Source organism: Paramormyrops kingsleyae, chromosome 9 (genome assembly GCF_048594095.1).
Source record: "Paramormyrops kingsleyae isolate MSU_618 chromosome 9, PKINGS_0.4, whole genome shotgun sequence".
Lineage (NCBI taxonomy): Eukaryota > Metazoa > Chordata > Actinopteri > Osteoglossiformes > Mormyridae > Paramormyrops > Paramormyrops kingsleyae.
In genome coordinates this window covers 21,121,500-21,146,969 of record NC_132805.1, presented here as the reverse complement: position 1 = coordinate 21,146,969, position 25,470 = coordinate 21,121,500, and the positions used below count along the sequence as shown (strand labels likewise).

The window sequence follows — 25,470 nt, the reverse complement described above, 5'->3', positions numbered from 1 at the left end:
CTTCACTTTAATGCTGTATAATGTTGCTGAGCTTTAATAATGGTCCAGTCATTGGCTCTTAAGAACTTGCTGATTTAAATTCAAATGGGGACAGTTTTTTTGCCCGGACAGTGTATGTGGACAGCTTTCCAGATCAGAGGATTTATGTCCTAATCCATTATATAGTAAGTATTAGAGCTGGGTGTTTGATGCTGGCAATAGAAAGAATGTTTTCTTTTGGAATAATAAACAACAAAACCTGCTAAACACTAAACTTTATTGAATATATATGTTTCTTATAAATGTTTCTAACATTATAAAATCTAACAGTGTTAAAAGCTTAATTTAAAAACATGGACCTTTATTTCCCTAATCCCTTTTTTACATAAAAGAACATACAGTATATTCATGTATGGTAAGTTGATTGTGATTTTTGATGGCAAGTCTTTCTTCACCATTTGACAGTCTTACATTATCATTTAATAATTTTGTTTGCGTTGTGATAAGATCCTTATACGTAACAGTTATGTTTTCATTACACTGCTTCGTGGAAAAAGAGCTGAATCCTGGTGGTGAGTGTAGCAGTGGAGGCAGAAATCAAAAATGTTTTAAATATAAGCACTCATATTTACTGGAAATGTGATAGCTGCAGGGCTGCTATGAGGTGTTTCGTGCAGGTTTGACAGGGGCTTTGGCGTGCTTCAGTCAGGGAAGCTGGCTGCTGCCACCAACTAACACGGGGGGGGGGCGTTGCATTTATGTGACATGATGACCGGGGACAAGTGGTATAAAGTAGATCATATCAACGCACCAGCTGAAGCTTTCTGTGTCCTTTGCCCAAGCTAGATGGTTCTTTATGTGGTTTAAGTGTTTGAGCTTAGATAATCTTTTTATTAATAGCTGCTTTGTATAATGCAGTACTCGAGGTAAATGAACACTGTACAGAGTGTAGTTTGGGTTGTCTCACGCCTTCATGGTTGGGAGTTTGAATCTGGCCATTCTCTGTTTGCATTTTCTTCTAGGGTCATGCAGGTGTCCTTCTGCAGTCCAAACTCATGCAGCTGGGTTAATTTGTGTCTATTAATTGCTGTGATGTATATTATTATGTGAGTGTGTGCCATGCAATGAGCAGTCATCCGATTTACCTTAAGCTGCTTGGGATAACAGTGAGGCCCTGGGACCCTAACTCAGATAACTGGTTGAACAACACAAGGAACTATTAGCTATGGCTGCAAAAAACAAAACATGTCAGTCAAGGCTGCATTTTAGTCTGTATCAAGGGGGTTTGATGATGTATTCAGAAGACAACAATTATGTTTTAGTTCTGTAGTTAGCTTAGCACCTTTAATGACAGAAATGGGTATATTGCTGGTCTAGAATTAAAGTGTGTGTTTAAACCAGGAATCAGGGAGCCATGTGTATCTCATTAAGGGTATCAGCTGCACTGTGCATAAGCTCTACAAGGTTGCTATTATGATGGATGGATGGATGGATGAATGGATGGAGTGGAGGAGCACCATTTAGCATTTAGTTTTCCTGTTCTTTTAAATATTGAGGTTTGAGGGATAGCAAAGAAAAAAATAGCAATGTCCCTTAAGGGTTTTAGGGATATGAAACTATATTAAAGTATACTACTTTAAATTGTCCTGCTTTAATTAAAATAATGCATTGATATTGCTGGTCACTATTTCTCGAACAAAGGATGAAAACCACTGCTGGGTTATTGTTAAGCTGTAGCATTTTATTGGTGTTTCAATACACAGGTATATGCCTGCCTATTTGCAGAAATGCAAATTTTGTCCTTAATCTGCCATCTCGAATATGCCCATCTTAATTAAAGTATTCATTTGCTTGTGTATTTGAAAATGAACATTATACGAGTAATATGCAATTCTGGGGATCAATATCATGATTCTTTCTTTGTTTCAGGATGGATTCGTGTGGTCCAGTGTAAATTTACCCTTCCATTTCGACTTGTTAGCTGGCCGTCAACTCCATCCAATCACGCCAAACACAAAATCATCATTGACACCAACAAATCTTCAGTCAGTCTTGCAGAACTCTACCCAGGTATATCTATATTTATGTTGATGTTCTTAAGAATTTATATATATATTTAGCAGACCATTTGTCGAAAGTGATGCACAAGTAAGGCAGATAGTCCTTTATATGGATGCAGTTTGCGACTAGCTATGTTAGTAGAGCTAGATTGAGCTTCCAATAAATGCCCAGAAACCAATGTAAGTAGGACTATTCAATCAAAAGACAACGTGCAACACTAGAGCTAAGAGCATTAAGGGAATATAAGAAATTAGCAAGGGAGCATGAGTAGTGTGGACTAGTAGAGGTCTTCCCTGAATAGATGGGTCTTGAAGTGTTTCTTGAAAGTTGAGAGGAAAATCTGATGACTGGGTGTGGTTTGGTAGTCCATTCCACCATCAAGGAACCTCACATGAGAAGCACTTAGAGTGAGACCTTTCTCATAGTGGAGTTATCTTAAGGAAGTGTTGATTTGCTGACTGAAGAGGGTCAGATGGGATATAGGCCTTGAGGAGCACTTGGATGGAGATGTGTGCTGTCCCATTATTGGCACTTAAATTAATGAACCTGAATTGATACCAAAGAAGAAGAGTGACAGGGCGGAGGGTAACATTAGAGCAATTTGGCTAATTGAATAACCCAGACAAGTTGCAACGAACCAATCGGAATGGCGCGTCACCTCACATTTAAAAGGCAGTGGTGCATGATCTACAGTGGATTACTATTATAATTGCACTTTTCCTGGTAAACAAGACTGCTTTTCCCCCAAGGAAATGGTCGTAGTTGTGCACGAGGTGAAAAGGCGTGAGCTTGTAAGTGATGGGAGCATCAAAGCAACTAAACTTTTCGAGGTGAAGCAGGTGTGTGATGTGGTAGCAGCAAGTGTGTGTCCTCATTTTCTGGCATCACAACACCATCCATGCAGTGCCTAAAGTAGTATAATGATGTCAGAAGATAAGGAAAATGAGAACAGCCACTAGGAAGGGGGACTTAATATTGCTTGTGTGTTTTTTAAATTAAAATTTTGCGTCTGCAGTTAGCAAAATATAAATAAAAGTGCAATCTTTGTTCAAACAAAACACAACCTACAGTTTTTAAGGTTTTTAAAGTGTTCAAATAAAAGGCAATAGCGCTGTTATTTTTCTACATCTCACAATTTAGATTCCTTACCAGGCTACAGATGATTCAGCGCTTCTGCCAGCTGATTCCTCCTTGCCCATGCTGCTGCCAGCATGTTGGCATCGGTATATGCGGTTCAGCATCATGCCTTCTAAAGTCTTCTAATGTTTCCTCATTTATGCCCAACAGACATCCATCACACATGGCAATGTTAAATACCATTGTATTGTATGTCATTTCGCTGCCTTAAAATAGCAACATGCCAACAGTGTGCCTGGCCACGTCTCATTTAAAAAAACACCACTCCTACAAGTGGAAAGCGGCTTGCAAAATCATTTGCTCTTTTGAAGATATGCATACATGGTGTGCCAGTGGAAAATAGGGCCCAAAGAATTTTAATTATGAATGATAGCTGATAAACTGGTCCGTAGATTTAATTTTGTGAAGAGTTCCACATCTGAGTTCCACAAACATGCTTAAATGCAATATTAAATGTATCCATCATGAGTGAAGCAAATTATTTCCATTGATAACATCTAGAGTATTTGGCAGTACAGTGGTAAATTAGGTAGCACACTGGCCTAACATGTCCAGCCCTTTGTGCTTCCTTTCATCTTTGTGTGTGTGGAATCTGCATGCTCTGCCCATGTTTATGTGTGTACTCCAGTTTTCTGTTTTCAGTCTTTAGGTGCAAATTCCTGTGTTTAATTCTCACCCCTATTCACCTCTTATTTCTCTTCTCTCACATTTTAATACGAATTCCTTCCTGAGGAAGATCTCCTGATGACATCTGAAGATAAGGAGAGCAATGCTGTCGCCTTCCAACTCATTGCTGGATCTGTAGTCACTGTACAGGTTTCCAAGTCATCTCGTGAGTACATATCACACACACACACACACACACACACACACACATACAAGTTGGTCTACCTATCTAAATGGGGACCGTCCATTCATTTATATGGGGAAAACCCTAATCCCAATCACAACACCCTTAACCTTTATCCATCCCTAATCCTAACCATAAGTAACCAACCCAAATACAAGACTTTTGGGATTTTTTACTTTTTTGATTGCATTCACAGATGTGTATAAAACTTGAGGTTATCCAAATGGGGACCTCAAAAGATGTCCCCAAAAGTAGGAAAATTTCAGGTTTTACAACACTTTGAGGACAATTTGGTAATTTTTTTTAGATTTTATTAAATAGAGTTTTCCCGTATGTTTCCTATAGGTAAAAAATAAAATAAAAATTAAAAAAAAGGGCATTCATCACATTGTGGGGACATTTGGTCCTCACATGGTAAGGTATACCTGGACACACACAAACACACACACACAGTCCATGAATTCATATCTTTGTGGGAACTCTCCATTCTTTTTTATGGGCATAACCCTAATTCCAATTATGAAAACCTTAACCCCTACCCAGCCCTAGGCTTAACCATAAGTAACCAAGCAAAATGTAACAGTTTTGCCATTTTTAGTTTTTTGATTGCTTTCATAGATTTTTTATAAAACTGAGTTTCCTCTTGTGGGAACTGGAAAAAATATCCCCACATGATGTAAAGTAACTGGTTTTTATGGCATTTTTGGGACAATCAGGGTGAGCCTGGGAGTGCTGTCAGTAAAATATGCCAGTTGGCGGAAGGTGGTATTTTGCCCATGGATCAATTTAAGAAGTTTAACCATTACTGCAATTACTAAGGTTACTCTTGAATTTTTGCATACACTTGTTTAATTGTCTTCTCTCCATGACTGTTCACAACTGTGTACCACTGTAGCAAGATAGTATCAAAGACATGGGAGATCTAATGTTTGTCTTCTGTCTTCTTCTATTAGACTGTTTTATGACAGTTTGCTCAGCAGTGAAACAATCAGTAGACTCCAGTATTAAACAAAAGCTGGATAATGAGACCCCGAGATAAACTCCTCCGTTTAAGGCAGTAACTGATCCCTCACCAGGAGAGGGCAATCCACCTTTTTTCAATCAAGAATATTGACCTCATACTTGGAGGTGCTGATCTTTATCCTGGCCACTTCACACTCAGCCACAAACTGACCCAGTGCATGCTGCCGATCACAGCCTGATGACACCAACAGGACTACATCATATGCAAAATGCAAACATGCGATCCTGAGGCCCTCAAACCTACACATGCCAGATTTGATATATTATTTTTTTTGTGTGTATGCGTACATTTGTTTCTTTTCATGCGTAGATATTTATTTCACATTTTTTTTTTTGCTGAGTTTGATAAATATTGGCCTTACATGTTTTACCCGTTTAATCGTTAATGAAATGATGATGGAACAGCCCCCACCTGGCCATAAAACAGCTTGTCAGTCAATTGTCAAATTACTTTTGAGCCCCTGAAAATTGCATGACTGTCCAAACACTTATAAACCTGATTTTTGACCTACTTTCTGGGAGAAAAATTAAAACCCTGGCAGATAAGTTCAAACCCTCAATGCTACCAATTTCTTGAATACAATGATGACCCTATACAAATTATTCCATCCATTTTCTGTCTGTACTGCTAGTCCTGCTACAGTGTGACTAATGTGTTTCTAAAAAATCTCGCATTCACTAAAATCATGTACTAAAATACACATATCCAATGGGAAAAATTATGTTCGGGGAATGTAACTCCAAAACTTAGCAACTTAGGCCAAACAAAATTAATTAAATAATGAAAACAGATTCTTGCTTGGCTCTCAGCGGAGGCGGACGCACTTTTCTCACTCTCCCTTATCTTCCCTGCTTTGCTCCTATCGTCTCGTCCAGTCTATTGTCTTATTGTCTATACTTGAGAGACTCTCTCAGCCCTGCTCTTCGAAACTAAGGAAATCATGAATTTGATCAACTGGTCTCTCAACGCAATTGACACCATCTTCTCGCAGAGAAGCGCAGGTTCGGGGGAACCTGACTGTCCTGCAGGGATGTACGCAGCCGGCTACACGATGGACGGATGGGAGAAGTGGAGGTTCGTGTGTCTGGCAGCTCTGTCCGTGGAGGACATCGAAGACATTTACCTATTCGGAACCATGGTTACAGGTCTGATGCTGATTGGCATTGCCCTGGTTTATCGAAAATTGAAGAAAACGGTGACAGCCGCTCAAAACCCCACTAGGCTGACCGGGATGATTGATGGAGTTGGCAGAGCTGTCGGCACTCAGACTATGGCTATAGATAGCAACTTGGATACCATCACTGTGACTATGGACCGCAGATTTGATAACATCACAGAGAAGCTCACGGCTCTGCAAAGGATTTTGGATGGTGGAGACCAGCGTGGACATTAGAGGAGCTGAGAAATTACAGCTTCTCACCCGAAAACCCAAATAACCCTATGCAATCTGGTTTTGGCTCCCCCTTAATCAGCTTTGGCCTTGGCCAAGGCCGCTGCTGAATTCAACAACTCCCCCAGAAGAACAAGGCAGTGAGACTCTCTTGCATTCCTCTCCCCCAATCCCAAGGACACCCTCCCCCCATCCCAAGCCTTCGCCGCTTCATACCCCCCAGCATGAACAGGCGGGTCTGTTGACCAGCGCCGTTTGGCAGCAGGACCGGATGGATGTTTGTCTATGCTGGACTACCTCCACCTCCCCATTTCCCTCCCCTGTTGCAAGTCACGACTTTTTATGTTGTAAGGTGTGGTGACTATGTGCTTATGTTGCTGAGTGTTTTTTTCTGTTCCTACATTATACTTCCTACTGGAGTACAGTCTGGGGGCTGTTTTTTTATTCGCCTCTTCTCTCCTCATGTAATTCTGTTTTCTCTGTTTTTTCCTATATCCCCTGTCTACCTGACCTGTTTACCCCCTGTAATGTTTGTATATGTATGGTCAGGTTGATCAGGATAAAATTAATTTCACTGCATGTTGTACCTGTACATCTGTGCATGTGACAAATAAAGCAATCTTGATCTTGAACATCTTGAACAGTGATACGGGTGGCTAGTAATGTAATTATTGCATTTTAAATGATAAGTAATTATATATTCAGACATTATATCATAAATATCTCCTATGGGTTTTATGAGTCTCATGAGAATTGCCTAGTAATTTCAAATAAAATTTTAGTTCAACCGAACTTATTGAACTTGCTAACTTGTTGATTGCTGAGAGTCAGGAGTAGTGAGCTACAGCTATCATGCTGCGGGGCATGCACACTGTACAATCACAACAGATTACAGTATGCACTGTATGCACAGGGTCACTGAAGGCAACATGGATACACACACTCTACAAAAAGCAAATGTAAGTGATTTTAAAAATGTTGCTGTGTGTTTTTACATAATTTGTCAAATATTTATTTAGATTTTTAGAATCTAAGCCTGACATGTGCAGTCCCTAGATGGACAAAAATGTTGATTCTTTTACATGTGAAAACCCATTCAACTGATTCACTAACCGGTTCAAAAGAATGATTTGTTCACAACTCTGAGATCACTATTGTCCACTTGGATATCTGTTTTTGCATGCAAGTAGTGTTTCTTACTAAGACCATGCTACATTGTACTTTGTGTAGTGCATTCCCCTCTGACTGAAAATCCTGGAAGTACAAAAGTGATTGCGTGTTATATTGGACTTGGGAACTAATATATCAATTGAGTTACAATATATTTGTGATGTGATATCACACGTTGCAGCAGGACTGACTGTTTTTTAAAAGGCTGTTCTGCTTTTGCTGTGTGACAAACTGACATTTTTTTTTTTATCTCTGCTTAAAATTCTTTTTTTTTTCTTTCTCATTCTCATGCTCTTCCTACCTGTTTAAGAGCGCTATAGAATCCAGAGTGACATCTTTGAAGATATGTGGCTGGTGACCAAGGAACTCGTTCAGCGCATTAACGACTATTTTGCTAAACATGGAGTTAAAGATTTTAAGAAGAGCTTTGCGGGACCTGTCCCTCTGGCAGAGTACTTTCAAATTGTCGACCATCACTTTGAGGTGAGAACTTGTTTCTCTATCAAGTGTATATATGTGTGTGTGTGTGTGTGTGGCGGGGGGGGGGGCGGTTTATATTATATTAACAAAGGGGGGCTTTATATTATATTAGCAAAGCTAAGGGGGGCTAGGTTTATATTACAGTTGCAAGAAAAAGTATGTGAACCCTTTGGGATTACGTGGAGTTTTGCATGAATTGGTCATAAAATGTGCTCTGATCTTCATCTAAGTCACAACAATAGAAAAACAAAGTCTGCTTAAAATAATACTACACAAACATTATATGTTGTCATGTTTTTATTGAACATAACATGTAAACAATCACAGTGCAAGGTGGAAAAAGTATGTGAACCCCTAGCCTAATGCCTTCTCCAAGAGCTAATTGGAACCAGGAGTGAGCCAACCTTGAGTCCAATCAGTGTGATTATATTGGACGTGTTGCTGAAAGCTATCCTGCCCTTTAAAAACACACACCAGTTTTGGGTTTACTGGTTTCAAGAAGTACTGCCTGATGTGAACCATGCCTCGCAGAAAAGAGCTCTCAGAAGACCTACAATCAAGAATTGTTGACTTGCATGAAGCTGGAAAGGGTTACAAAAGTATCTCCAAAAGCCTTGATGTTCATGTGTCCACAGTAAGACAGACTGTCTACAAATGGAGGAAGTTCAGCACTGTTGCTACTCTCCCTAGGCGTGGTCGTCCTGTAAAGATGACTGCAAGAGCACAGCGCAGAATCCTTAATGAGGTGAAGAAGAATCCTAGAGTGTCAGCTAAAGACTTACAGAAATCTCTGGCACATGCTAACATTTTTGTTGACACATCTACAATAAGGAAAACATTAAACAAGAATGGAATACATGGGAGGACACCACGGAGGAAGCCATTGCTGTCCAAAAAAAATATTGCAGCACGTTTGAAGTTTGCAAAAGAGCACCTGGATGTTCCACAGCACTACTGGCAAAATATTCTGTGGACAGGTGAAACCAAAATTGAGTTGTTTGGAAAAAACACACAACACTATGTGTGGAGAAAAAAAGGCACAGCACACCAACATCAAAACCTCATCCCCACTGTAAAACATGGCGGAGGGAGCATCATGGTTTGGGGCTGCTTTGCTGCCTCAGGGCCTGGACGGATTGTTATCATTGATGGAAAAATGAATTCCAGAGTTTATCAAGACATTTTGCAGGAAAACGTAAGACCATCAGTCTGCCAACTGAAGCTCCACAGAGGATGGGTGATGCAACAGGACAATGACACAAAGCATACAAGTAATTCAACAAAAGAATGGCTTCAACAGAACAAAATACAAACAACAACAAATTTATTTTTACATTACATTGTCCCAAAGCGCTTTACAGCATCCCCACCCAAAGCCCCCAGTGAGTAAGCCATAGGCGACAGTGGCAAGGAAAAACCCCCCAGAAGGAAGAAACCTTGGGAGGGACCAGACTCAAAGGGGGAGCCCATCCTCCAGGGGCCGGCAGGGAGAGTCAAATACAGTTAAATACGCCTTCTGGAGTGGCCCAGTCAGAGTCCTGACCTCAACCCGATTGAAATGCTGTGGCATGACCTTAATAGAGCGATTCACACCAGACATCCCAAGAATATTGCTACACTGAATCAGTTTTGTGAAGAGGAGTGGTCCAAAATTACTCCAGATCGTTGTGCAGGTCTGATCTGCAACTACAGGAAACGTTTGGTTGAGGTTATTGCTGCCAAAGGAGGGTCAACCAGTTATTAAGTCCAAAGGTTCACATACAGTGCCTGACAAAAGTCTTGTCACTTAACCAAGTTGTAGGAACAACAAATAATAACTTGACCTGTAGTTAATCAGTTGGAATCAGAAATGGCTTATAAGAAAGGCAAAGCCCTCTAGATTATGCTTATTATACCAAAATAAAGTTTTTCATCATTCATTGAGTTTTGTCATGTAATTAGGACAGAAAGGTCAACTTTTGCCTAGACAAAAGTCTTGTCATATACAAAAATAATGTAGAAATTATACATATACTTTATTTAGAATACACAAACATGCTACAATAACATCAGAACATAAAGTCATGGTGCCTTGGAAGAAAGAATTAATAACATGTATGACTTCCATGAGCTTGGAGGACGGCATCCATACGTCTTGGCAATGACTGAAATAACTTGTTGATGAAGTCATCTGGAATGGCAAAGAAAGCAGTCTTGCAGGACTCCCAGGGTTTGTCTAGATTCTTTGGTTTTGTCTTCCAAGCCTCCTCCTTCATCCTACCCCAGACATGCTGAATAATGTTCATGTCTGGTGACTGGGCTGGCCAATCCTGGAGCACCTTGATCCTCGTCAGTTTCAGGAACTTCAATGTGGAGGCTGAAGTATGACAAGGAGCGCCATCCTGCTGCAGAATTTGCCCCCTCTTATGGTTTGGAATGTAATGGGCAGCAAGAATGTCTTGATACTTCAGGCTATTGATGCTGCCATCCATTATGCAGATCACTCGAACACCCCCATACTGGATGTAACCCCAAACCATTTTTCCTCCACCAAACTTGACTGTTTTCTGGGTGAATCTTGAGTCCATGCGGGTTCCAACAGGTCTCTTACAGTATTTGCAGCATTTGGTATGCAGTTCAATGGATGATTCATCAGAAAAATCAACCTTCTGCCACTTTGCCACTGTCCATCCTTGCTGCAAGCTGTGGGCCTTGGCAAATTCAACACGGTTTTTTTGTTGTGTTCTCATTAATGCTGGTTTCTGTGCACTAATTCGGCCATGGAGACCACTGCGTGCGAGAATTCGAGAAACTGTTCTTGTAGACACAGCGGTTTCTGGTGACCAGTTCTGATGTCGCTCTACTGCAGTTGAAAAAGGGTTGGCCCTGGACTTTCGAAGCAACAAACGGTCCTCTCGAAGAGTTGTCTTACGTGGTCTGCCTGACCTGGGCTTGTCATGAACATCACCAGGTTCTTCATATCTTTTTTTAATCCTCTCCACTTGATGTTTGGATACATTAATGATGTCTGACACCTCAGCAGACTTGGTCTGTGGTTGAATCTTTGGCATGTTGTCAGAAGTTGAATCATTAAAAGACATGACAAGACTTTTGTCCTTGCAAAAACAGGTGTTATGGACTTTAACAAGCTGTGAACATCAGGACACTTTTTGACTGTTTCATTTTGCAGCCAGTTATTAATGTGAAAGTCCTTGGCATTAAATTGATCCATTTATCGTAACAATTGATTGATTAGAAATAAAGTTTCATGCCTTTTTAAGTTACTGTGTCCTTATGTGACAAGACTTTTTCCACCCTGCACTGTGATTGTTTACATGTTGTGTTCAATAAAAACATGACAACATATAATGTTTGTGTAGTATTATTTTAAGCAGACTGTGTTTTTCTATTGTTGTGACTTAGATGAAGATCAGAGCACATTTTATGACCAATTCATGCAAAACTCCGCGTAATCCCAAAAGGTTCACATACTTTATATTGCGGAGACCAAATGTCCTCCAGAAAATAAAATTTTGAGCCATTGCCTACTGCTAGATTTGACACTTGATTCCAAAATGTCATAGTTTTGACACTTGATCCTGTTGAGATGAAAACTAAGTTTTTGATGGATTCTTTTCAAACAGAGACATTGAAGCAATTAACAGGAGAAGTAATTATGAATTTTTAACTTGGATCTTTCACTTAGAGTGTACAAATTTTTTCCACAGAACAACAAGGCATATGGACACTCCTTGCGAAACGACCGATTTTCCGTTCCTATGACTATGTCGTTAAGTGAATTAGATGATTAGCAAGGAGCTGACTCTTACCAATATTTCAAGCATACTATACTGGTAGTGGGTTTGTGTCAACCATCTTTAGATATTCCTTTAATGTCACCTGTGCAACTTTTATAACATATTTAGATTTTTGATCTGTGCCTGGTCTTTCATGTGCCACCACTGACTAGACTGGACTAAATGGTAAATGGACTGCATTTATATAGCGCTTTTCTACTCCTTCGAGTACTCAAAGCGCTTTACAATTTATGCCTCACATTCACCCATTCATACACACATTCATACACCAGTGGCGAAGGCTGCCATGCAAGGTGCCAACCTGCACAACTTGAGCAATTTGGGGTTCAGTGTCTTGCTCAAGGACACACTGCTCGAACCTGCAACCTTCCAGTTGCCGAACGATAGCACTACCTCCTGCGCCACCATCTTCCCTAGGGAATGATTATATTCTCCCACGATAAATGTTCCCCACAATACATTTTGCAACTGGCTACTGCACTGCTACAGATGAAATTTGCAGAATGGGGAGACTAGCAACTAAAAATCCATATACATTTTATTACAGAATATTCAGAAAATCATCTTGTGCCCTACAGTTTTAGAAGCACTGACTTGTACAATATTCCTGGGAAGCCTGCAAAAAAGATCCACGGAATATGTTTAGATAGCAGATTCATGGCTCCATTTTTGCTCTCAGCTGCTCTCTATCTTGTAGTTCCAATTTTTTGCTGATCAAATGTGCATTTTTATTAGAGATGGCACAATCCCACTATCAGTATTGGACCAATAAAAGCAAAAAAATTCTGCATCAGAAATTGGGAGTAAGAAACCGATCTGATTTTCAATCACACGTATACTGTATGAACAAAAGTACTGGGACATTTGGCCATTACATGTACAAGAACTTTTATGACATCACATTCTAAATCCATAGGCATCAATGTGGGAAATCTTTTGAAGTTCATGGAGTGTGTGTGGAAATTTTTGCCCATTCATCCAGAAGAGCATTTGTGAGGTCAGGCACTGGTGTTGGATGTGAAGGCCTGGCTCGTAATCTCCATTCTAGTTCATCCCAAAGGTGTTTGAAGGGGTTGAGGTCAGGGGGACAGTCAAGTTCTTCCACACTAGACTCATCCAACCATGTACTTATGGACCTTGCTTTGTGCACTGGAGCGTAGTCATGCTGGAAGAGAAAAGGGCCTTCCCAAAACTGTTCACACAAATTTGGTAGCATAGAATTGTCCAAAATGTCACGGTATGCTGAAGCATTAAGAGTTCCCTGTTTTTACAGGCCCATTTACAATCCTATTATTTGGCCCTAGATTGAAACAAGTTGTTTTTCCATTTTTTGTTGGGCACATTAATATGCTGATGAGCTCTGCTCTGGCTGGTTTACAATGAGGCATTGAGATAGCTTACACAGAACCAATATCTATACAGTCATACACCGCATAACAACATTTCTGTGAATGACAGACTGCTTTTATGGCAGTGGTTCCATAATGGAGCTGAAAAATTCCTATTGCCAGACTTCTGGTCGGCAGCCGCATGGAGTAGAAGTGTCATATAGGCTATCCCGCTTACTTGTTATTTTTTTTCCACTCCTTTCTCTATTTATTTCGCAACCAAAATTCTAAACATCTTCTATTTTTTCTTTTGTTAATGGCTTCCAAAAGTGACAAAATGGTTTCAAAGAGTGGCAAATTGGGGGAAAAGGGTGATTCAGTAACTAGCTTAACAATGGAGGCAATCTTCACATTTAAAAGTTCTTTTAGCCTGTTGGAAAATAAACTTGCCCAAGTCCAATCTGTGGTGGAAGACCACAGCCAATGACTAGGATCTTTGAAGTTCACTTTGGATGATCTCAGTTAGCATGTTAGAGATCTAGAGAATGTCTGCTCTAGCCTCAGTGAGAACAACTCCAAGCTAAGGGCTAAAGTCACCAATTTAGGTGAAATTTGCACATCATGTTCTTAGAGGAATCTATTGAAGGATTGTGTCCTACAGAATTCTTTTCTGGTCTGTTATGTGAGGTTTTCGGGAAGGAGACGCTCCCAGCCCTGCCGGAGATCGACAGAGCCTATTGTTCCCTGACAGCCAAGCCGGCCCTGGGGCAGATTCAGCGTCTCATCATTCTCCATTTACGCTGCTATCAAATAAAGGACCTTTTGATCCGAGAGGCTTGGCGGAGAGGGAAGTTGAATTCCCATGGTCAACAGATCCGCATCATGGATGATTGCTGCCTCAAAGTTCTGAGTCAGCGATTCAACCACAGGGATGGCAGAGCTATATAAATGACTCAAGCCCTCTCTACTGCATCCCTCATGGCTTCGTTTTACAGAATTTAGAGTGTTTTACAGGGCTTGCTGCTATGTTGCTTGGCAGATATTCTGTCTTTGGGGAGGGTTGTGCGCAAGGATTGCTGGGATTGCTGTGAGAGAGTAGTGTTGAGCTGCAGCGATTGTTTGGGATTGTTTTTTGGAGTGTTTTGAACGTATTTTGAACATACTGTATATTTTGAGTGTTTGTGTGTTTTACCTGTTTACGTGGGTGGCTGTTTTATTTCTATTTATTGTTCTTATTTCAGTCGGCGTGAGTGCTTGTCTGTCCTGTCTGTTAATTAATTATTACCGACATTGAGCTGCGGGTGTCACGTGAGCGGCGTTTTCTGTCCGCGTTTAACTCCGTAACTGTCGGAGAAAGTGATCAGCCCCCCCCGGCCGCTGGCCCACAGAGTATGAGACACGCGTTGTTTTACTTGCAAGGGTGCACACCGCAGTGTAGCTACAAGGGTGTGGCACCACGAGAGGGTTTATTTGGTGATCAGGTTACATTGTGGGTGTGAACAACATTTCGAGTGGGATAGAATATGGAAGTGGGAAGTGGGAATGGAAATAGGAACAACAGAACGTACAGCAGAGGTGGGCTCATCTGCTGCACGTGATAGAAAATTACTGTTAAGCACTTACACAGTTGCCATATAAAACAAGTTATGCATTCATAAGAATACACATGGCTGATAATATATACACAATCTCAACCCAACAGTCCCTCCTGTTTATCATGAACCGTGTATTCTACACCCACCATCCACATCTTGTCTAAACATTTTCTGTGGGCGGGCGGCATCACTAAATAACGGCGTCATCATGTTCTTCGTCAGCGAGGAACTCTTGTTGGCTCAGGTTAGTGTATGCTACAGTAAAAGAATTAACAACCATTCTGCTAATCACAGCTTTACAACATGGTACAATACAAATGGAAAAAACACAAAGAAAAATCAAACATATAATAACCATTATTGCAAGAAATTTGAGTAGTCCGAGCCAACCCCCTTGAAATAGCCAATCAAACCAGGATGTGCTAGGGTGAAAGTCCGCGGCTAGGACTCTCCGCAGATCCCTGAGATAGTTCATGGCTTCAGTCATATTAGGGGAATGGACATTGTCTGTAATGTATGTACAACAAGTACATACATTCAATAAAACACAAACACCTCCTTGGGCCGCTGTTAACATATCGAGCACCATACGGTTTTGAACCACCATTTGCCTCATGACATCCAATTGTGCATTTTGTTGTTCATTAATTACAATAGAATTATTAATAAAGAGCCTTAAGTGATACTCTATGGTTTCCAGTCGTAAAGTGTTCTTTGCTACTCCGACCCAGGGGAACAGTGCTAATAAAACCTTCTGGTCTGTGGACCAATGTTTGAACTCTGGGGGCACATCAGTTCCCCAGACGCTGTCATGTGGCTGTAGTGCTGGTGCGGTAGAACGTCGTCTGCTAGTGGAACCTGAAACAGAACTGGTTGATACAATAAAGGTATGATCTGAAATGAAGATGGGCGCGCAAACCCCATACCAATTGGATGGCAGCACAAAGTAGGCACGACTACCACATAACCAGGCTACACCTTGCACCCAATAGGACCCATTGCTGGGGCCTGACATGTTGACTGGTGCACCTTCACCTGAAACAGCGATTTGGTCACAGTTCGTGGTGTTACCTAAAGGACGTGTACCATACATCTGGTCATAACACATTGTATGGTTAAATTTTCCTGGGTCCTTGTTCATGAAAACAGAGAATGGAAATGAGGAAGTGGATTTAGTGACATTGAAGTCGATCCAGAACAGGAGATTGCAAGTACCATTAAGAAGCCCTGGGGCATAGGGATTCGTATCATTAATGGTGATACCAAAATGCTGATATCCAACCCCTCCAAACGAAGAAGCACATTTAGCCTGGGATTTATTCATGGGCTTAGCAAATATTGCGGGACCTTCCGCATGTGTGGGCATTTGTGAGCATATGTAACAGTTAGAAACATTGGACTTCATAACTGTGTCGTGTACGTAGCGATACCAGTAATTTTGCATATAGGGATGTGAGTGGTCAGTTGTAAGAGGTCTCAGGTGGGAGCCATCGTGCGTCCACCTGGGGACGCGGCGAGTGTTATCCGATGCGGACCTCGTCCACAAAAGCCGACTACAGTCAGGAGGATCAGAAGCCATTGTATAAGGAACCGCTTACAGTCAGCCATTCTAAAAGTGAGTGCAGATCAGTTGGTTTCTTCACCGGGTTGAGACGTCGGCACCCTATTGGTTACCGCGCCTTTGTAGCGGACTTCCACTTCTACTCCGTCGGTTGTACTGGCTCCTGTAGGGGTTTAATGAGCTTGCAGTGACTCCTGTGAATCCACGATGGTCGCTCCGCTATCTTCACGGCTGTCGGGGTCGTGAGGAGCACTTGATATGGGCCGTCCCACCTGGGAGAGCTCCAGTCCTTCCGAAGGAGGACCTTGACGAGAACCCAATCTCCAGGTTTGAGGTTGTCCTGTAATACAGAAGCAGAATTTACTGGCAGACTACTGGGCCTTTGTACTTCTTGAGTGCGCAGCAGTTTGCTCATCCAGTCTGCGAGTGTTGTTTCCCTGTGCGCCTTTGTTATATCACTCATTTCTGTAGCTAGGGGAAAAGGCCTACCATGCACTATTTCAAACGGCGTAAGACCTGTTGGGGTTGGCGTAATTCTCATCCACAGTTTTACCAGAGATAAGCATTCCGGCCATGGTCTCCCTGTCTCTTCCACTGTTTTTCTTAGTCTAGTTTTTATGGTACCGTTGGTTCTTTCGACTAGTCCTGCACTCTGAGGATGGTATGCGCAATGATTCTTTAGTTTAACTTTAGTTTAGTTTAGCGCTTGTGAGCACAGGTCCATTGTTCGATTTACAAAATGGGTACCGTTATCCGATCTGATGGTTTGAGGAATGCCATATGTGGGGAAATAACTGCCTACCAGACATTTTGCCACCGTCATCGCATCACAGTGTTTAACTGGATATATTTCAACCCACTTCGAGAACGTATCAATTATTACCAAACAGTACTTTTTTCCCTGTGACCATGACAGCTCAATAAAGTCCATGTGAATAATTTGAAACGGGTGCTCTGCTACCGGAAACTGCCCTCTCTTAGGTCTCAGGTTGCCCTGGGAATTATGCTTACAACAGATAAGGCATGATCTACAAAAGTTCTTTGCATAATCAGAAAAATTTATAGTATAGAATTGTTGATGTATTATATGTACCATCCCTCCTGTTGAGACATGGGTATTCCCGTGGCTCACCAATGCCGCTGTTTTGTATAAATTTTTTGAAAGTACGGGCTTATCGTCGATGTAGTAAATATCATTAATCTGAATTGCTCCTCTTTTGATCCAGGCTTTTACTTCTGAGAGCGGCGCATGTTTTTGAGAATCACATAGTATATCTGTGTCAATCAGTAGGAGATCCGTCATTTTCAATATAGGTTGTTTCTGTGCTGCTGCCTTTTGCTGTTGCATACCACTGTAGTTAAAGTGGTATCAGTTTGGTGGGCTCTACATTTACATATTGCAAGAGCAGATGGTAGCTGTACGGCATCTAATAGTCGTAATAACAAATTTGTGTGTGTTAGGGAGGTGCCCTGCGATGTTTTAAATCCCCTGTTTTTCCATACTCTGGAGTGATGGTGAACCGCTCCGAACACATATTGACTGTCAGTGTATATTGTCAATGATCTGTCTTTGTGCAATTCACATGCTCTGATGACAGCATACAATTCTGCTGCTCGAGCTGAACATGTCGGGGGAAGTGCATTAGCTTCAAGTACTTCATCAGTCAAAACTACAGCATAACCAACCTTATTTCTCTCAGTACTGTCTTTTGACGCTGAACCGTCAACAAACACAGTTACTGAATTCGATAATGCCGTTTGAGAAATATCATGTCTCGGTTTTGTTTGTTCCTCTACTGTGGCTTTACATGAGTGTGGTTCCCCATCCACAGCTGATGGAAGGAGAGTACTCCGGCTCGAAGGACCAAGTTTTATGTCGGAGAGAGTGATCAGCCCCCCCCGGCCGCTGGCCCACAGAGTATGAGACACGTGCTGTTTTACTTGCAAGGGTGCACACCGCAGTGTAGCTACAAGGGTGTGGCACCACGAGAGGGTTTATTTATACGTTAAGGTGATCAGGTTACATTGTGGGTGTGAACAACATTTCGAGTGGGATAGAATGGGATGTGGAAGTGGGAGTGGAAATAGGAACAACAGAACGTACAGCAGAGGTGGGCTCGTCTGCTGCACGTGATAGAAAATTACTGTTAAGCACTTACACAGTTGCCATATAAAACAAGTTATGCATTCATAAGAATACACTTGAGTGATAAAATATACACAATCTCAACCCAACAGTAACAAACACCCGCGGAGCGATAATAACTAATAATATCTAACGTTAGCCAGCGCCGGAAAAGGACAGTTGCTCCTGAGCTTTGCTCGGTCGCCAGTCGGGGGGCGGGAGGACATTTTCCACTTTTTTCCCGCTCCGGCAGTAGCCTGCTGTGAGGGGGTTTTTGTGGTTTTTCGATCTACCGGGGATGCAGTGGGACAAGGGGGCTCTTCTGAAAATGAACTGGAGAGGGTGCAATTAGTACAGGATTGTTTTTTTAGTCAGTTTGTTAACACCCCTACCAGGGGAGATGCCATTCTTGATCTTGTTTTCTCTAATAACCAGGACAGGATTGGTAAATTAGATGTTTTAGCTACTTGACAGTAGCGATCATAACATTGTTAAATTTGAGGTTAAGTTTAGTGCCCGAAGAGCAAAGTCCAAATCAAAAATATGTAATGTTAGGAAGGGCAACTTCAATTGTATGAGATTAACTCATACAAGAAACTGTAAACTGGATGGAGTTAAATAACAAAACTGTTGAAGAGGCATGGGAATTTTTTAAAAGCACATTATTGCAATGCAAGATGACTTCATACCTGTTTCCAGTAAGAATAAATCTAGGAAATTGCAACCTAGGTGGTTTACTAGGTAAATAAAGTATAAAGTAAGGAGGAAAAGGGCTTTGTTCCAGAAATGGAAAATAACTGATGATGACAGAATAAAGCAAGAGTATCTAAATCTACAGTTAAAAAATGACATTAGACGAGCTAAAAGGAATGTCGAAAGGAAGATTGCATTGGAGGCTAAGGATGACGTTAAAAGTTTCTTCCAGTATTTTAACTCTAAAAGAGCTCTAAAAGCTGAAATTACCAATCTGCAGGATAGTAAAGGTCTTATAATTGAAAACGACATTGATATAGTAAATGAGTTAAGTGATAGTTTTGCACGGGTATTCACTGTTGAGGACACTAGTAACTTACCAGTTCTTATTACTAATCCAGCATCGTCTATAACTAATATATACTGTATATAACTGAAGCTGATGTTTTGCAGCTAAGCTCAAAATAAATAAATCTCAGGGCCCTGATGGCATCTTACGTATAGTGTTAAAAGAGATGAGGGATATTATTTGCCGACCGTTAACTTTACTGTTTCAAAAATCCTTATCTGAAGGTGTGGTACCTTCTGATTGGAAGCATGCCAACATAACGAAAAAATGCCATTTTCAAAAAAGGGGATAGAAGTAATTTGTCAAACTATAGGCCAATCAGTCTAACTTGTATAACTGGTAAAGTTATGGAGGCTATAATCAAAGAGAAAATGGTAGATTGCCTGGACTCAAATAACATTTTGAGGGATAGCCAGCATGGATTTAGGAGAGGTAGATCCTGTTTAACAAATCTGTTGGAGTTTTTTGAGGAAGCTACTCAGGAAGTTGATGATAAGAAGGCCTATGATGTAATCTACTTAGATTTCCAAAAGGCTTTTGATGTTGTCCCCCACAAGAGGCTCTTACTTTAACTCAAAGCGACAGGTATTTTAGGAACTGTAGCGACCTGGATTGATAACTGGTTAACAGATAGGAAGCAGCGAGTAGTTATAAGAGGCACAATGTCACAGTGGGCCTGCGTTCATAGTGTGGTACCGCAGGGTTCAATTTTAGGACCACTATTGTTCCTAATTTACATAAATTATATAGACACCAATATATACAGTAAACTGGTGAAATTTGCAGATGACACCAAGGTGGGTGGTGTAGCAGATACTGAACTAGGTGAATTTTTGAGCCCAAAAGCCATAACGGTATATTGCATAAAGGTGTCTGGAGTTGCAATATCGGAAGCACGCGGAGAAAGAGGAACTTGCCAATAACCCTTTAAAAGATCCAGTTTACTCACATAAGTGGCAGAGCCGATACGATCAATACAATCTTCCATGCGGGGGAGTGGAAAAGAATCCGCTTTTGTTACAGCATTAACCTTTCTATAGTCGGTGCAATAACGGAACGTGCCATCTGGTTTTGGCACCAAAACAGATGGAGAACACCACGGACTAACACTGGGGATGGCTAACCCGTCTTCCTCAAGATAAGCAATTTCTTTGCGGAGCACAACACGCTTCTGGGGATTTACGCGATAAGGATGTTGCTTAATAGGCACCTGACTACCAACATCGATGTCATGACAGAGGACATTCGTACGGTACGGGGTATCTGAGAATAGATCCAGGTATTTTCTTACGAGGGACTGAATGTCTTGTCGAGCTAAATCGGGGAGATGGGTTAAATGGTCGGCTAGATTTTCGAGGGCTTCAGAATTTGGCAGGCGAGCACAGGGAAAACACAATTTCCCAAGATGAAGATCATCTTGTTCAGGGGAATACTCCAAAGGAGGCACTGGGACAATCGAGACTGATAAAACAGGCAGGGCAGACATAGCGTCTACAGTATGTCGGGATCTGTACGCGTGCGATAGGGCTTTAGCATGTTTACATGACATACCCGGGACTTGCGCTTGCGGGCGGGAGTGTCCAAAACATAATCCGTATCACTAAGTTTCCTGAAAATCACGATTTCCTGAAAATCGTGCCTGCAGAGAGGAATGAGGCAGAGGCAATAAAACCAACACGCGATCTCCAACCTGAAAAGAGCGTTCGATCGCTTTCAAATCACAGCGAGACTTCATCTCTTTCTGGGAAGCAGTCAAAGAAGCTCGAGCACAATCCCACGCCGCACGCAACCTAGAACGAAGCGATTCAACATAAGCCGATACAAGTTTAGGCTGAGCAGCCAATACAGGTGACAACCATTGCTCCTGTAGCAACTTGAGCGGTCCACGAGCAGAGTGACCAAAAACCAACTCAGCAGGACTAAAACCAGTAGATTCCTGCACAGCGTTACGGATGGCAAAAAGCAACAAAGGGACTCCCTCATCCCAGTCCTTTTAACTGTATTTGACTCTCCCTGCCGGCCCCTGGAGGATGGGCTCCCCCTTTGAGTCTGGTTCCTCCCAAGGTTTCTTCCTTCTAGGGAGTTTTTCCTTGCCACTGTCGCCTATGGCTTACTCACTGGGGGCTTTGGGTGGGGATGCTGTAAAGCACTTTGGGACAATGTAATGTTGTGATAATGCGCTATACAAAAATAAATTTGTTGTTGTTGTCAGACTCGAGACAATAAGTACGTAACATACTTTTTAAGGACTGATGGAAGCGTTCCAGTGCACCTTGTGACTAATGGTAAGCACTGGACGATTTATGTTGGACCTGTAACTCCGCAAGAACCTGTTTAAACAGACAAGAGGTAAAGTTAGACCCCTGTCTTAGGTAAGCCAAAGGTGGTGAAAAACTTAACAAAAGCCTTAACAATCACCCGTGATTTCAAGGAACGAATGGGAATAGCTTCAGGGTAACGAGTTGTCATACACATGAGAGTTAAGAGGTAATTATGTCCTGCACGAGACTTCGGAAGAGGACCCACACAATCAACTAAGATGTATTCGAACGGTTCACCCACCACCGGTATAGGTCGAAGCAGTGCAGGGGGAACCACCTGATTGGGTTTACCAGACACTTGACATTTGTGACAAGTGCGACAATACGAAATAACATTACCTTTAATACCAGGCCAAAAGAAATGTCTTAGGATGCGCTCATGAGTCTTACGCACTCCCAAATGACCAGAAAAAGGATGGTCATGGGCAAGTGATAGAACTTGTTGTCTAAATGGAGAAGGGACAACCACCTGGCACACCGCATCCCAGGAGTTCGGTGATGCAGCAGGAACCCATTTCCTCATTAAGACCTCATCCCTTAAGAAATAAAGAGGAGACTGGGTAGAGTTAATATCGCTACCCTCGGATAATCGGAAACAGTAAGCCAAAGAAGGGTCAGCCTTCTGAGCTTTTATTAATTCAGCTCTGGTAACATCAGTCAATGTGGGAGCATCTGCGCGAAGATTGCTGTCTTCCAACAAAGATGAACGAGTCTTACCCTCAGCAGTGTTATAACATAAAAACGAATCAGACAAGTCAATCACGTCTCGGTATTTCCGTGCCTGAGCTCTAGTTACTGCACAAGCTGGAAAGATACTTGAACTTCGACTTTCACATTGGGGTTTTTCAACCACCTCTAACACTGAGGTTATTTTTCCCCCAGCTATATCTTTTCCTAAAACAAATGAAACACCAGGAACAGGTAACTGCGAACGAACAGCAACCTTATAAAATCCCGCAAAGTCATCCGTCTGTAGATAAACCGTGTGTAGAGGCACACGTACCACGGTCATCACGGTCATATTGATCCCCTGAATCAAAACATCACTGCCACAATAGGATGAGTCCGAAAAAGGAAGCACAGTGTCCAAAACAAGAGATTGAGCCGCAGGATAGTGACAGGCTGTTTCTCGTCACTTTCGTTACCGAAAGAAATAAACCCAGAGAAAATAAAAGGCGTAAAAGATGAATCCACAGAAGACTGAACATCGCCACGAATAGTCTTCACACAATGCACAGGTTTTTCTGGTACAGTCTGTCTGGCCATCTTGCGCTTTAGCGCTGGACAAGCATCTATAAGATGTCCTGGCAAGTGACAGTAGAAGCAGGAACGGGTTTCCACTAGTAGTTTATCAGAAACACCCGATTTAGGCGATCCGGTATGTACAGACTTAGGTACGGTTGTAGCAACACTGGAAGCAGGATCTCGCCGAGACGGAGGGGAGGCAAAAACAAACTTATGAGTTAGTGCAAACTTGTCTGCTAATGTAACGGCTTCGGACAAACTAGTGACCTTCTGTTCATTCAAATAGATCACGATTTTCTCAGGTATACAATTCTTAAATTCCTCTAACAAAATAAGCTCCTTCAACTGTTCAAATTCAGAGACCGCACTAGAAGTACACCACTTTTCAAATAACACAGATTTTTCTCTGGCAAATTCCACAAACGTCTGGCTGTTGGTTTTTCTGAGCCACCTAAAATTCTGTCGATAGGCTTCCGGTACCAGTTCATAAGCCCGCTGAATAGTGGTTTTAAGGACTTCATAATCAAGGCTTTGCTCCAGAGTCAAAGCTGCACACACATCCTGGGCTTTTCCTACCAACTTGCATTGTAGCATCAATGACCAGAGAGACTTAGGCCAATTTAAGGTTGTGGCAATGCGTTCGAATATAGGAAAATAAGCATCCACTTCATTTTCCCTAAACAGTGGTACTAGATTGACCTGCCGACTGACATCAAATCCAGGGACTCCACCTACCGGGGAGCCCTGAGGAATGCGCGGAGTCTTTATGACCAGATGTGTGAGTGTGAAATTTGGTGATTATTGGTCGCTATTTTGGTACATTAAACCACATTAAGCGTTTTCACATTAAGCGTTTTAGAATGTCCCTCTCAAAGGTACTATGAAACACCAGGAAAGTATTAGCTTACCTTATATATATAGTAATTAGAACATTACTTCCGAAATGCGTACTATACATCATGTTTTCAGCACGCAAATTTTTACACAGTATTCACGATTCTCCCAACCTTATCAAGTAGACTCGTGACTCGCCCATGCCGTTAGTTGACCAATCACTGTGATTGTCAGAAGAGATGTATATTCAGTGAGATTAATGATTAATTTATTAAGAAGCGGCGAGAGAGTGACTAAAAAAACGGATGCTGAAAAAAAGTGAAGAATTTGATTAGTAGAAGCAAAAATACAAAGAAAAGTGAAGAATTGAAATCAAACTCCAGGGGGAACCCTGCCCGTGGATTGGAAAATGTTTTACTATTAATCATATCTGAAGATCAAGTTGGTTTTGTCAAAAAAACTCATATTTCAATATATACTATATTGCCAAAAGTATTGGGACACTCCTCCAAGTCATTGAATTCAGGTGTTCCAATCACTTCCATAGCCACAGGTGTATAAAAGCAAGCACCGAGGCATGCAGACTACTTCTACAAAGAAGTGAAAGAATGGGTCGCTCTCAGGAGCTTATTGAATTCAAGCGTGGTACCGTTGAAGATGCTACCTGTGCAAAAAGTCCATTCATGAAATTTCCTCCCTACTAAATATTCCATGGTCAACTGTTAGAGGTATTATGACAAAATGGAGGCAATTGGGAACAACAGCAACAAAAGTAAAATCATAGAGCAGAGACAAGGTTTGTTTTTCAGGGGTTGGGCTTGGCTCCTTAGTTCCAGTGAAAGGAACTCTTAATGCTGCAGCATTCAAAGCCATTTTGGAGAATTTCATGCTCCCAACGTTATGGGAACAGTTTGTGGAAGGTCCCTTCCTGTTCCAACATGACTGCGCACCAGTGCACAAAGCAAGGTCCATAAGGACATGGATGAGGGAGTTTGGTGTGGAGGAACTCAACTGGCCTGCACAGAGCCCTGACCTCAACCCGATTGAACACCCTTTGGGATGAAATAGAGTGGAGACTACAAGCCAGGCCTTCTCATCCAACATCAGTACCTGACCTCACAAATGCTGTCCTGGAAGAATGCTCAAAAATTCCCATAAATACACTACTAAACCTTGTAGACAGCCTTCGCAGAAGAGTTGAAGCTGTTATAGCTGCAAAGGGTGGGCCAACTCCATATTAAAGTCTATATATAAAGAATGGAATGTCATTAAAGTTCATGTATGTGTAAAGGCAGGTGTCCCAATACTTTTGGAAATATAGTGTATGTCGGCTACTTAACACTTTGTACTCCACTCCGGTCAGGCTCCTCAGTGTATCCTTTGCCTGGATGTGGAGAATGCATTCACCCGAGTGCAGTGTATTTACATATTTGCAACCTTAAAAAAAAACTTCACTTTGGACCAAGCTTTATCACATGCATAAAATGATTGTACTCGTGCCTCATGCTCCAATTCTTGCTAACTCAATAGT

The 25,470-nt window shown here is 41.7% G+C and overlaps 1 protein-coding gene across 4 annotated transcripts in view; it reads left to right on the top strand.

Moving 5' to 3' along the window:
* The window catches only part of bbs9 (Bardet-Biedl syndrome 9), a 328,841-nt gene that overhangs the window by 147,450 nt on the left and 155,921 nt on the right, over positions 1-25,470 (top strand). For all 4 annotated transcript variants that reach the window (XM_072716502.1, XM_072716505.1, XM_072716504.1 and 1 more), the window contains 3 exons: positions 1,909-2,049; positions 3,914-4,009; positions 7,922-8,094. In XM_072716502.1, the coding sequence (XP_072572603.1) occupies positions 1,909-2,049; positions 3,914-4,009; positions 7,922-8,094 (410 nt within the window). The remainder of the gene's footprint in view (positions 1-1,908; positions 2,050-3,913; positions 4,010-7,921; positions 8,095-25,470) is intronic.